Source organism: Balaenoptera physalus, assembly GCF_965194825.1.
Source record: "Balaenoptera physalus genome assembly, chromosome: 14".
Classification (NCBI taxonomy): domain Eukaryota; kingdom Metazoa; phylum Chordata; class Mammalia; order Artiodactyla; family Balaenopteridae; genus Balaenoptera; species Balaenoptera physalus.
Genome location: NC_138893.1, coordinates 23,671,297 through 23,684,694, shown reverse-complemented (window position 1 = coordinate 23,684,694; position 13,398 = coordinate 23,671,297). Strand labels below are relative to the sequence as shown.

At 55.8% G+C, this 13,398-nt stretch overlaps 1 protein-coding gene across 6 annotated transcripts in view; it reads left to right on the top strand.

Annotated features, from left to right (window-relative positions):
* JAKMIP3 (Janus kinase and microtubule interacting protein 3) overlaps positions 1-13,398 on the top strand; it is a 104,509-nt gene that overhangs the window by 37,627 nt on the left and 53,484 nt on the right. For all 6 annotated transcript variants that reach the window (XM_082424096.1, XM_082424091.1, XM_082424095.1 and 3 more), the window contains exon 2: positions 8,154-8,382. In XM_082424096.1, the coding sequence (XP_082280222.1) occupies positions 8,248-8,382 (135 nt within the window). In that variant the 5' untranslated portion in view covers positions 8,154-8,247. The remainder of the gene's footprint in view (positions 1-8,153; positions 8,383-13,398) is intronic.

The window sequence follows — 13,398 nt, the reverse complement described above, 5'->3', positions numbered from 1 at the left end:
GGAATGGAAGACCCATCTGTCTCCTCCAAACCCAAAAAGAAGAAATCTGTTTCCAAGGAGGAGCTGGGTAGTAGTGATCCTGAAGAGACAGCTGGCAGTGGAAGTCTCACCAAGAGGAGGAAATCTTTCCCCAAAGAGGAACCAGATAGGGACCCTGAAGAGTCAGGAAACAAGAGGGTCCCCAAGAAAAAGAGGAAATTCTCTTCCAAGGAGGAGCCACTCAGCAGTGGACCTGAAGAGGCTGCTGCCAGCGAGAGCAGCAGCTCCAAGAAAAAGAAGAAGCTCCGAGAGCTCTCCCAGGGAAATCGGAATGGACATTTCCCTAGTGGGGCATGACTTGCAGGGATATTTCCCAACCCATCCCCTATAGCCCAATAAAAATAAAAATTAAAATTAAAAAAAAGAAAGAAAAATGGGCAAAAGACCTGAATAAACATTCCTCCAGAGAAGACATACAGATGCCCAATAGGCACATGAAAAGATGCTCAACATCACTAATTACTAGAGAAATGCAAATCAAAACTACAATGAGGTATCACCTCACATGGGTCAGAATGGCCATCATTAAAAAGTCTACAAATAACAAATGCTGGAGAGTGTGTGCAGAAAAAGGAACCCTCCTACACTGTTGGTGGGAATGTAAATTAGTGTAGCCACTATGGAAAACAGTATGGAGGTTCCTCAGAAAACTAAAAACAGAACTACCATATGATCCAGCAATCCCACTCCTGGGCATATAGCTGGACAAAACTATAATTCAAAAAGATACCTGCACCTCTATGTTTATAGCAGCACTATTCACAATAGCCAAGACATGGAAACAACCTAAATGTCCATCAGCAGATGAATGGATAAAGAAGATGGGGTACATATATATAATGGAATACTACTCAGCCATAAAAAAGAACGAAATAATGCCATTTGCAGCAACATGGATGCAACTAGAGATTATCATATTAAGTGAAGTAAGTCAGAAAGAGAAAGACAAATACCATATGATATTACTTACAGGTGGAATCTAAAATATGACACAAATGAACCTATCTACGAAACAGAAACAGACTCACAGACGTAGAAAACAGACTTGTGGTTGCTAAAGGGGAAGTGGGTGGGAGAGGGATGGATTGGGAGTTAGGGATTAGCAGATGTAAACTGTTATATATAGAATGGATAAACAGAAAAGTCCTACTATATAGCACAGGGAACTGTATTCAATATCTTTGGATAAACCATAATGAAAAAGAATATAAAAAAAGAATGTATATATATATATATATATATATATATATATATATATATATGTATAAATGAGTCAGTTTGCTGTACAGCAGAAATTAACACAACATTGTAAATCAACTATACCTCATTAAAAAAATAAAACCACAATGAGATACCACCTATCGGAATGGCTAAAATCAAAAATAGCAGCAACACCAAATGCTGGCAAGGATGCAGAGAAACCAGAGCCCTCACATGTTGGTGGCAGGAATGTCAGATGGTGCAGCCCCTCTGGAAGGAAGTTTGCAGTTTCTTAAGTGACTAAACGTTCAACTGTGTACAATCCAGCAACTGTACTTCTAGGCATTTGTATCAGAGAAATGAAGACTTATGTTCACCCAACCGTCTGCACATGAATGTTTATGGCAGCATTATCCGTAATAACCCAAAACTGGAAACAGCTCGGGTGTCCTTCAGTGGGTGAGTGGATAACGTGACTGCACTATGAGTGCTACGTACACAGCAGTAAACACGAATGAACATGAACTCTACACACACAACTTGGATGGATCTCCAGAATTATGCTGAGTGAAAAAAGGTGATTCCAAAAGGTCACATACTCTACGATTTCATTTCTGTAACATTCTTGAAATGACAAAATTATAGAAATGGAGAGCAGATTTGTGGTTGCCAGGGGCTAAGGAGGGGATAAAGGTTGGGTTTAAAAGGCAACAGGAGGGATCCTTGTGGAGAGAGGGTGTTCCGTAACCTGACATTTCCAAAGTCAGCATCCTGGTCATGTTTCTTAGTTTCTCAAGATGCTTCCATGGTGGGAACTGCACTGAGGGCACATGGGATCTCTCTGTATTAGTTCATATGGCTGCATCTGAATCTACAATCATCTCGAAGCTTATTTAAGAATAAGTCATGGCACCTCTAGGAAAGTTCAGTGTTTTAACTCATTCACAGGTGAGTCAGAACTGCAGCCTTGCATCACACACATCTCCTTCCAACAAAAAGGGAAATGCATTGGATTCAGTTCTGTAAACTAGAAATGATGACTCACCATCAAATTTATAGCTAAAAATACGAGTGTTTTGAAGTCAAAGGCAAAGATCTTGCGGCTGAGAACCACGGGCCTTGTGAGAAGAGCGGGCATCTTCTCCACTGGAGGATCTTATCATCTGTTGTGCTGGTCACCATGGTGGGAGCACAGATGTCCCACGGGCCCTGTAGAAAACCCCCCCCCCCAATGCATCCAGTAGGATGCATGTCAGGTGGGTTGGCCATCTCACCAGGCATGCATGGGTAGCTGCCCGCCTGGAGCCCCGTCTGGCTCTTACTCTCCTATGGCCTGTCTTCACAGTAACCTCCTGCCACACCAGGGACGCTTGGGTGAGGAAGGGACTCCTTACCCAGACGCTTCTCTCCCAGAGCTGGATTTCCTACACCCAATAATGACCAGGAACAGGGTCTCTGCCCACCACGTGGACTCCTGGGCACTTCTTCCTCCCGGAGAGCCTGGACCATATTTAATAGGCTTTCTTAGGAGAGTCTCATGCTTTTGGGGGCTTGAGAATCATTTTCTAAAATATCTCTGGGAGGTCATGTGCCTGGCAGCGGGACAGAGTGGGCAGGGAAAAGGGACCACCCTGGTCCGTTCAGCCCTAACTTCCTGGCCAGGTGGGCCATGCCTGGTTCCTAACGTTCTTCACAGCAGTTCCCACCAGAACCCAGAGGGAGGGTATTAGAAAATTTCCTTTCCTTCCCTTCGTCCTTTTTTCAAACGCCACCACCCTATTTTCTGCAAACTCCGTTTCCAGTCAGGGTTTGTGCAAGATCAACACACATTTGACTTCTTGGAGAATGTTGCAGTTAGAAATAAAGGTTATAACCCAAACTCTCAATAACTCTAATCTCTCTTAGGAGACACATTAAAAACACCGTGCATGTTTCTAAGGGTCGCTGTCGGTTTAGCACGAGATGAGCCCTTTCTTCACACGTCTGATTTGATTAGCAGCAGAAGTCTTGCTGTTACAAGTGCGGGGCATTGCGGCAGAAGTCCACCAATCCCTGACGATATCCGGGCCGTGTCCAGTAGGATGCATGTCATTCCCGGGAGGAAATGAAGCCGTCAGATGCTCCTTACTGTGAATTCGCTGAAAGCTGTCCCAAAACTGGGATGTGTCTGAAGTCGGTGCAGGAAGGGGAGTTGTTTCTGAGCGCAGCGCTGGGCGCACACCGTGTGGGGTGTGACACCCAGCCTTCCCGGTCAGAGAAGCACACCCGGAGCCCCCCTCAGCTGCCCCCAGCCCTGCCGCTGGGCCCGGCCGTTTCTCTCCTCCTTGTACCCTCGGAGAGGACGCCTCTGCCTAGGGGACCCAATGGCCTGACTTGAAGGTTTGCCAGAAAAGCCACTTGGATGGGGTGCTGTGCGCGGCCGCCTCTCTGGGCCTTTTGCTGAGCCGAGAAGACCCTGTGCTGGGCAGCCATGTCCCCCTGGGGTCAGAGCAGGACGGCAGAGGCCTCCTCGCTGGGCGGGGGAGGAGAGGGGCCGCTGCCCTGTTTGCTCAGAGCTGTTCGACCTCAGGACGAGAGATAGCGCGTGGGTGGGGGCTCAGGGTGCAGGAACTTGGGGCGCTCGACTGAAGGCTGGCGTGACTCGGCTCCCCGGGTCGTGGCATGCAGGCACAGGCACTATGGCTGGCGTGGCTGCACTGGGGCTGCTCCGGTCCCTGGTCCCCACGAAGCTTCACGCCGTAGCCTCGTGCGCGCCCCTCGGACTCCTGACCTCTGCCTCTGGCCCCTAGAAAACTCGATTCAGCCTCAGCCTCTTTGCCCCGATAGCCCTTCGGAGGACCGTCTCCCGTCCTTTGGAGGTCCCTGTGGGACGTGACAGGTGCCTCTGACCCTCCCGCACCTTGGGTTTCCGTGGAATTGACAAGCTCAGAAGCATCAGGTGCATCCTTTCTTCTCCGTAGATAAACCGCTTAACCCAGAAAGAGTCCATGTAAATACGACCAGCTTTGCAAGGTCAAGACCCCTTTATGACCCCGGCCGCTCACCCATCACTGGGGCGCCACCCTGGCTGCGGTCTGCCTGTTGGCGGTTTCCTTCTACCTGCACGTCAGGGGCAGTGCGCCAGCCCGGAGTCTCCACGTGGAGAGATGCTGGATGGAGGCCGGCAGGACAGGTGGGGGCCAGGCATACGGACCGGCTTCCCGTGGCGACTGTTGCGTGCTACAAACACGCTCTTGGATCGCGGGCTTGGTCTCCTCTCTCAACCCTCCCAACACAAAATGACTTATTCAGAGAGATCAGAGCAGACCTCTTCTGCTTGTTTTATTACCTCCTTGGAGACCCTGAGACAGAGGTGGACAGACTGCGCTACGGATCCGATAACTTAACAACTTCTGACCAGAGCGCGGCAAACGCGGTTGGTCTGGGTCTCAAGTGGGCGCTGGGTTGGTGCAGGGAGCGCGAGAGGACTTGGTGAAATCCCTCCCCCTCTCCTGCACCCCTGGGCTTCCCACGTAGGCACACGACACTCGTATTTGGGAGGGTCTGATCCAACGGCAAAGATTTAAGGCGCCCAGCACCGCGACGCAGACTCCGATTACGGGAGCAGTGTGATCTGAGGATGCTTAAGTGAGTCTTTATCAGGCGGCCTGCAGCCTGGTCACCGGCCCACGCGTGGCCGGTCGGACATCGCCCCTCCCCTTCCCACCAGCACCGCAGCGGGCGGGAGGCCCGAGGCCTGACCCTGAGTCTGGGGGCGGTTCCACATCTGAGGTTCAGACAGCGTGGGCTGTGGCTGCACATGGAGGGGACAGCTCCGGCCCACCCGAGACCTGGTGGTAGCGCTGGCTCAGCACTTCTCCGACCCCACCCCCCAGAGGGCAGTGACGCTTCCTGGCAGGAGTGCCCACCCAGCGGCAGAGCATTCAGCAGAGCCCGAGGGCCTTCCGTGCGCTGGGCCCCGAGGCCACAGAGGGCTCCATGGAGGTTAGTGAGTGGCTACCCGGGGCTGTCGGAGCTGGGGAGGTGTGTGCAGGGCTGGCTGGGGCTCAGGGCTGGGGTTGCCTGGCTGGAAAGGAGAGCAGGTGCTGGGAGGGTGGGTCCTAGCGTGGGCGCCCCATCACGGGAGGTGGCCGAGAGGAAGGGGGGCAGACAGTGGAGCCCCTGCAGATGTGTCTGCACTTAGCAAGCTGCTCCAGTTTCCCCAAGGGAGGGACAGGCATGCCCCCCAGTCCCCACCCTGACCACCCAGCATCCAGGCTCCGTGCAGGCGGCCCCGCCTGCTGTGACCTGTGACCACCATCCCTACAGGGTCCATGCTCGGCCCTTGGCCCGTCAGCTGCTGTGAGGGCCCACCCTGGGTGGGCAGCTTGGGCTTCACGGGCGGGCCCGAGGGTCTTAGCCAGGGAGGGAGAGCCCTTGGCAGAGAGCGGTGGGGCTGAGCCCTGGTGAATGCAGCCCCCATGCTGATCCAGGCCCACGCTGGGCAGACAGGGTGGTCACAAGGGCCCTGTCCAGTGGGTGCCCGTGGTGTCCTTCTCAGACGGCCCGCTGCAGCCCCTCAGGCCTGCGCTCCCACTGGCCAGTCACGGGCCTCCTTGGACGAGACCACAGCCTTGGCACGAGCCACCTGAAGCCCCCGGCATCCCTGAGGTGGAGGGCTCCGCAGTGCTGGCCGAGACCTCACCACTCCCAAGGCCTCTGTCTCCCCTCCGTCCGCCCTTTTGTCTCCCAGGGTGGCAGGAAGGACCTGGAAGCATGTGTTACGTACGTAGCATCCGTGAGACTGTATGTAATCATTGCAGCTGGTGCTTTGTGGGTGTGGGTGTGTGTGCGGCGAAGCCACGAGGTGCAGAGAAGCACGTAACAGGGACCAGGGGACCCCGGAGCCGCCCGGGCCCGCGTGGCCTCCAGGTCACGGGAGCCCCGTCTCCCCCTGCTGTGGGCAGTGGTGCCCGTGGGGAGGTGTGGTGGCTCCATCTACCGAAGTGCTCGCTGTCCAAAGGCTCAAAGCGGGTGCGTTCAGTACAAATAGGATGCGGGCGAGGGGGAGACCGCCGTGCTGCTCCCCGGGAGTCGCCCTGGAAAGTGCCCCCGGAGGACGAGCATGGCCCGGGCAGGAGGAGGGGCCCTGGACGCCCTGCCCCGGCTGCGGGCGAGTGGGACCCCTCACGTGCTCCCAGCGGGCTCTGGGGAGATTTACTTTGTCCACACTCATTTCCATAAATAATGAGGTCAGGACACTTACCGTATTTGTGCCCAAATGGATGTTGGAGGAAACTGTGAACTTGCCTTTAGGGAGCTGCCAGGCTGGGGCTGCAGATCCGTTGCTGCGTCGAAAGCTCTCGGTGCTGGGAGGCCAGGGCCGGGGCGGGGGCCGCTCAGCCCCTGGGGGTCTGAGCCAGCCAGAGCTGACGCCGTCTGCATCCAGCCCTCGGGAGGAAATAAAGGTGGCCTGTGCTCTGGACCAGCCAGAGGCTGGGTGGGCGGGGCAGGGGCCTGGCTGGGGGGCGGGGCGCGGAGGGCCCCTCTGCTGCCGTCCCGTGGGGCGCCCCACCTCCGGCGTCTCCCTCAATATTACCCTGCCCTCGGTTACCTGTTAGACGGCTGCGGGTGCTGCCTCTCTATCCAGGAAAGGCCTGCAGAGTTTCATGTAAAAATAAGTAAAGAATGACAAGCCCATTTTCAGAAAACATCGAGTAAATAGCAGCTGGGGAGCAACGCAGCCGGTGAATCGCACAGGCGCTGGGAATTCACTGCGATCTGTGGCAGGACACGGGGAGGCAGGCGGGTAGGGCCAGGGGTCTGGGTCCTGGCACAGTTGCTCGTGAGACGGCGTGGAGAACAGGCTGGAGAGGGTCACGGGCGGGGGGGAACGTAGGGAGGGTGGGGCTTGGTCCAGGGGAGACGCTGTGAAACCGGGCCTGGGAACACTGCAGGGCAACCATGGGGCCAGGTCCCTACTCACAGAAGGCCGAGGGCTGGCTGACGGCACGGCCCCCCACCCAGAACTCCTGGCCAGCGGGTCCCAGTGGTCCCCCAGGACCTCCCAGACCAGGGCCTCCCAGACCAGGCCTTGAAGAGCCTCACCAGGTGGACGGGACCCCCTGTGCACCTCAGCACGGGTGTCTAAAGCACAGGATGGAGGCCTTGGGGGACACTGGGGACACTCTCGTATCTCTCTGTGCAGGTGAGGAAACTGAGGCACGGGGTGTCGCAGGGAATGAGTGCAGAGCAGGACTCAGCCTGCCTCTGCTTTTCATCCAGGCAAAGTTGGTGGAGGCACCCATTTCCCACACTTGCGCTGGCGCTAGGACACAGGAGGAGGGAGGGGGACCCCCAGGCCTGGGGGCAGCGGATTCGGGCATGGGGCTGGGCGATGGACGAGCCGGCCCGGGCCGGGGCGCTGGCTCCCAGGGTGGTCCAGGGCACGTGCTCACCCGCTGAGGTGGCTCGGGCACCTGGGCTGAGGGTGTGACCCCTTCCGAGGTGAAGTTTATAGGCCCCGTGGAGGGGCCCAGGGGTCCCAGCCGCCACTCCCTTTGGTGTTTCTAACCCACTGTTACCATCAGGCTGCCACACACCCTTGTGTGAAAGGCGGGCCTTAACTTCGGGTCCCCGGTGTCTTATTCCAAAGGGGCAAAGAGCAAACATTTATTAAGCGCTGGTTACATGTGAGGCAGGGGACTTGCTCTTGCTTTGGTGGAGGTGGGGGCGGTCCCCGTCAGGGGCGCTGTGCAGAGCGCAGAAGGCCCCTGTGGTCCGGGGCTGTGACCTGGCGGGCAGTCAGGCCGGCACCCTCAGGGCAGCGCGGGGCCAGCCGTGACCCTGCCAACCCTGCCCGCCCTGCCCGCCCTGCCCGCGGCCCCGCGCTCAGGCCGGCCACAGCCTGCTCACCAGGTGTGCTTTCTCTCCAGGTGAGTGAGAAAATGTAGCGGAGCCCCAGCTCGGCGCGCACAGCCCAGCCCGGACGAGCGGCCCGCCCCGAGCGCCCCTCGGGCCAGCCTCACCATGTCCAAGAAGGGCGCGGGCGGCCGAAGCAAGGGGGACAAGGCAGAGGTCCTCGCAGCGCTGCAGGCCGCCAACGAGGAGCTGCGGGCCAAGCTCACCGACATCCAGATCGAGCTGCAGCAGGAGAAGAGCAAGGTGGGCCCCTCGTGCCCCCCACCGCCTCTCCACGCCTTCCCGGGCCCCCAGGGTCTGCCCAGAGCGGGGTGGAGCCAGGTCTCTGCAGATGTGCCAGCCCAGGGGGTCCCCGGGTCCCAGCGGCTCTCAAGGCAGCTCGGGAGCACAGACAGCTCTGGGGAGGGGGCTCCAGACCCACAGGGGAGCGTGCGGACATGGGCCTGACCCCGTGGGAGCAGCCCTGGTCCTCAGCGTGTGGGCCGAGGGGCCTTGTCCAACCGCACCGTCCCTGGAACGGTGCTGCTTCCTCCTGAACTGTGCATGGTGGAATTTAACCCAAATATAACAGCCCCAAAGCAAACAGCCAGGCCCTGGGCTCAAGGCTTCCAGGTGTTGGGAGGCAGCTCTCCTAACCGACCCACTAGGAAACGTGGGTCCCAGACCCCAGCGGGCCCTACCTGGGCAGCCCTGTGATGACCCCCTGCCCTGGCACCCAGCCCTCGGGGGTCGTTGCAGCCTGCAGGGAAGGCTGGGCTTGTGCTACGGCTGAGGGGGTCCTGGTCAGAGGATGCCCTCCCCGCTCAGTGCATGGCCAAGCCCGGGGGGCCGTCCCCTGACCCACACTTCCCTCCCTGTCTGTCACCTCTGTCCTCTCCTCGCTCCCCACCCAGGAGCCGCTAGGAAGTACATGGGCTCTTGGGAAGGAGATGCAAAGAAGAGAAAATCTGGGGAGAGGGAGGCGGGAGGGGAGAACGCCAGCGCAGGCTTCTCCCCCGGAGGGTTTGAAAGGTCCCTGGCTGTGGTCTGGCCGGCATAACAGCCCCCCAGCCTTGCCCTCTGGGAGGCGCGGTCGGGGAGGGAGTCACGGGAGGTGGGGACCAGCTGCTTTGCAACCTGCTGGTTAAATCACAAGAGGAATGGTATTTTGTGACATGTGATGATTATATGGAACTCAGATTTCACTGTCAGTAGATAAGTCGTTAGGACCCAGCCCCGCCCGTTCATTTACACATCGTCTGCAGCTTAGTAACAGCAGGGCCAGCTGAGCCACAAGGCCTGAAATACTTAGCACGTGGCCCTTTACAGGAAAAGTATGCTGGCCGGTCCTGGTCACCTCCCTCCTAGGTCCCCTGCTCTGTGAAAGGGGACAGAGACAGCTCTGGGCACAGGGCCTCCAGCACGGACACTAGGAGGCGGCTGTCACAGTGACCACGTGGCCACTGCCGTGGCCAGGCCACCTCGCGGGGCCTGCAGGAGAGTCAGAGCCTGCTGAGCGCCCGCGGTGAGGACCCAGGGCGTTGGGGAGCATCAGTGCAGCACCTGCTCTGTGCCAGGTGGTCGCAGAGGCAGCAAGGACAGCCCAAGGGGCCCCGGCACGCTGCCTGGCTGGAGCACGGGGCGAAGGCACGAACAGCAGTGGCCTGGGACGGAGAGTTGTCCCCGGACGCAGAGAGCATCTGTTCCGTGCCCTAGAGGCACGTGGGCGCTCCGAGCGTCTCGTCCTGACCAGACTGTAGGGGCTGCGAGGCCAAGCCCCGGGCATCACTCTGGCCCTCCCCCTCCCCCGTTTGCAGATGAAAGAGAAGAGGGGCAGACTTGTTAGGAACCTAATGATAATGAAACCCTTTGTTTTACTGGGTAAAAATATAATAGCAATTGTCTTTTCAATGCAAAGAAACGCCACGTGATAGAAATCACTAAGTAATAGTACTTTTGCCTGAATCTCCAGATTCTGTCTTACCATTTACAGCAGCAACATACATATTCCATGTGCAGCTTTATCAAAACCCATCCGTCCTGCGGCAGCCCAAGGGGGCGTGTGCCGGCCCCTGGCTGGCCAACAGGCCGAGTCTGGCCGGGTCAGAGCTCACAGCTCTCCCTGGTGGCAGACAAGAGCCCTGGGCCTGGCGTCAGAGGCGCTGTTATTTATACAAGGTGTGCTTACTGTCTTTTGAGAAGATGATATAACCTCTTGGTTCAAAACTCCAAAGGAAGAGAAGAAAAGGCCCAGCATCAGGGAGGCTCTCTTCTTCGAGTCCACACCCAGGTCACCTCCCAGAGGGGTTCAAGTTACAGTTTCTTGAACGCACCTGCGTGTCTCTTTTTAAAGCATAAATGACACACGCTTCTGAGTCCCTTTTTCTTCTTCCCTTCACCGTGTGTGTGGGAGGCTGGAGCTCTCGAGGGTTCCTTCATCCCACTCACATGGTCCAGCACATGCGGCAGCCCCATGGTGAACACCCCTGTCTGCGTGTCCTGGACCACACGTGCAAGAGCGTGTGTGCTTGCAGTGTGACAGTGACCACAGCAGGGCCCATGAGAGTGCAGAGGGCCCTTCGGGGAGGTGGACGCAGTCGGAAGCTCCAGGACTCAGATCCACGTCGAATCCACGCTGGGCTGGGTTTGCTGCCCGAATGCAGGCTGCTCTGGCCGCACCAGCCTGTCAGCGTTCCTTCCTACAGGCACCCTCGTTGCCCCGGCTAGAAAAGGACTCTGTTATCTTTTTTACCTCTGCCTGTGGTTCTTTCTAGTTAAGGCCCCTTAGGCTGTGGTTTCCAGACTTCACTGTGCATCAGAGTTTCCTGTGACTCTTGTTGAAAACACAAGACCCTAAAAGACAACCTCCTAAATGGGAGAAAATATTTGCAAATGTTATGAGCAATAAGGGGTTAATACCCAAAATATATAAACAGCTCGTACAACTCAACATCAAAAAAACACACAACCTGATTTTAAAATGTGCAGAAGAACTGAATAGACGTTTTTCTAAAGAGGAAGTGCAGATGGCCACCAAGCATATGAAAAGATGCTCAACATCACTAATCCTAAGGGAATCAAATCCAAACCACAGTGAGATATCACCTTACGCCTGTCAGAATGGCCATCATCAAAAAGAACACAAATAACAAATGTTGGTGAGGATGGGGAGAAAAGGGAGCCCTTGTGCACTGTTGGTACGAAAGCAAATTGGTGCAGCCACTACGGAAAACAGTATTGATGTTTCTCAAAAAACTAGAAATAGAACTACCATATGACCCAGCAATTCCACTCCTGGGTATATATCTGAAAAAAAAAACAAACCAAAAACACTAATTTGAAAAGACACATGCACCCCAATGTTCACAGCAGCATTATTTACAATTTCCAAGGTATGGAAGAAACCTAAGTGTCCGTCAACAGACGAATGAATAAAGAAGATGTGGTACATATATGCACAATGGAATATTACTCAGCCATAAAAAAGAATGAAATTTTTCCATTTGCAGCAACATGGATACACTTGGAAGGCATTATGCTAAGTGAAATAAGCCAGACAGAGAAAGACAAATACCATTTGACATTGCTTGTATGTGAAGTCTAAAAAATACAACAAACTAGTGAATATAACGAAAAAGAAGCAGACTTTCAGATGAAGATAACAAACTAGTGGTTACCAGTAGGGAGAGGACCAAGGGGAGGGTCAAGATAGGGGTAGGAGATTAAGAAGTACAAACTATTATGTATAACATAAATAAACTGCAAGGATATATTGTACAACACAGGGAATGTAGTCAATATTTTATAACTATAAATGGAATATAACCTTTAAAAATTGCAAATCACTGTATTGTACCCCTGTAACTTAGATAATATTGTACAGCAACCATACTTCAATTAAAAAAGGAGAAGAGAGGGAAAGCCCCACAGGCCCACGGCCTCACCTTCTGCAGAATTGAGCTCTCCGAGCCCCAGCTGCTCTGAAGCCTCCGCTTTGGGCTTCGCTGCTAAGAGCTATGTCCCCGCAGGTGTGGCCATCAGTCCACCGGGTCCTGCTGCCACCCCTCTCCTCTCCCTGCCCTTCTGCCCCCCCTCCCCTGCCTCCTGGCTGAGCTGGAGTGTGGGGTGGAGGGAACAGTGCCCCAGGGGCTGAGGGGGGACGTGCCATCCCAGGGAGCGCTGGCTTTCCTGCAGGAAGACACACCCAGGTGGTGTAGTAAGTGATGACCCCTCATTTCTTTGCTCAGCCTCCAGGGCCTGTGGCTGGCCCAGAGCAGGTGTGGGGGGCAGTGGAAAGGAGTAGGAGGGGTACAGGTAGACCAGGAACGCAGGCCCAGCCATGAGACCTGAGGACATTCTCTGAGCCCCTGCGTCATTACCTGCCCCCGCCCAGCCTCCCGGCTCCCGCTGGTGCCTCCCAGCCAGACCTGCACGTTCCCAGCCAAACAGCATTTAGAACATTCTAGATTTTTTTTAAATTGTATTTATTTATTTATTTTTGGCTGTGTTGGCTCTTCGCTGCTGCACGCGGGCTTCTCATTGCAGTGGCTTCTCTTGTTGCGGAGTACGGGCTCTATGCACGCGGGCTTCAGTAGTTGTGACTCACAGGCTTCAGTAGTTGTGGCATGTGGGCTCAGCAGTTGTGGCACACGGGCTCTAGAGCGCAGGCTCAGTAGTTGTGGCACACGGGTTTAGTTGGTCTGCGGCATGTGGGATCTTCCCGGACCAGGGCTCGAACCCGTGTCCCCTGTGTTGGCAGGCGGATTCTTAACCACTGCGCCACCAGGCGAGTCCCAACATTCTAGATTTTTAAAAGTGTGTGTGTGTGCGTGCACATGTGTGTACAGGTACCTGCCACCCGGCATTAGCACGTGCTGTCATTTTGGATTTGAAGATGAATGAGCCGGAAGCTGGCAGACCCGCTGCCCGCCCTTATTTCCCCCGCACGGTCCTGGGTCCGAGCCCAGCCTCGCCCCACACCCACCAGGAGGCCTGGGCCTCCCTGAGACCGAGAGCAATGGCTCTGGTCCCACGGGGCAGCCGTCATGAGGATGTGGGCTCAGACATGGGCTCAGCTCACGTGAGGTGTTCAGTGGCCCCTGACGCGGCACCCAGGGTGGGGGTCCTCGGTTTCCATCACTCCATCCCCCCGGTGGGCGGTGAGCTGGGAGCAGCTCCTGATTTCCTTCCCAGTGCAGAGCCTACACAGCGTGGGAACTGCCTGCCGTGTTTCCTCTTCGGTACTTACCTGCGTTTCCCTCCTCTCCCTGCCATCAGTCC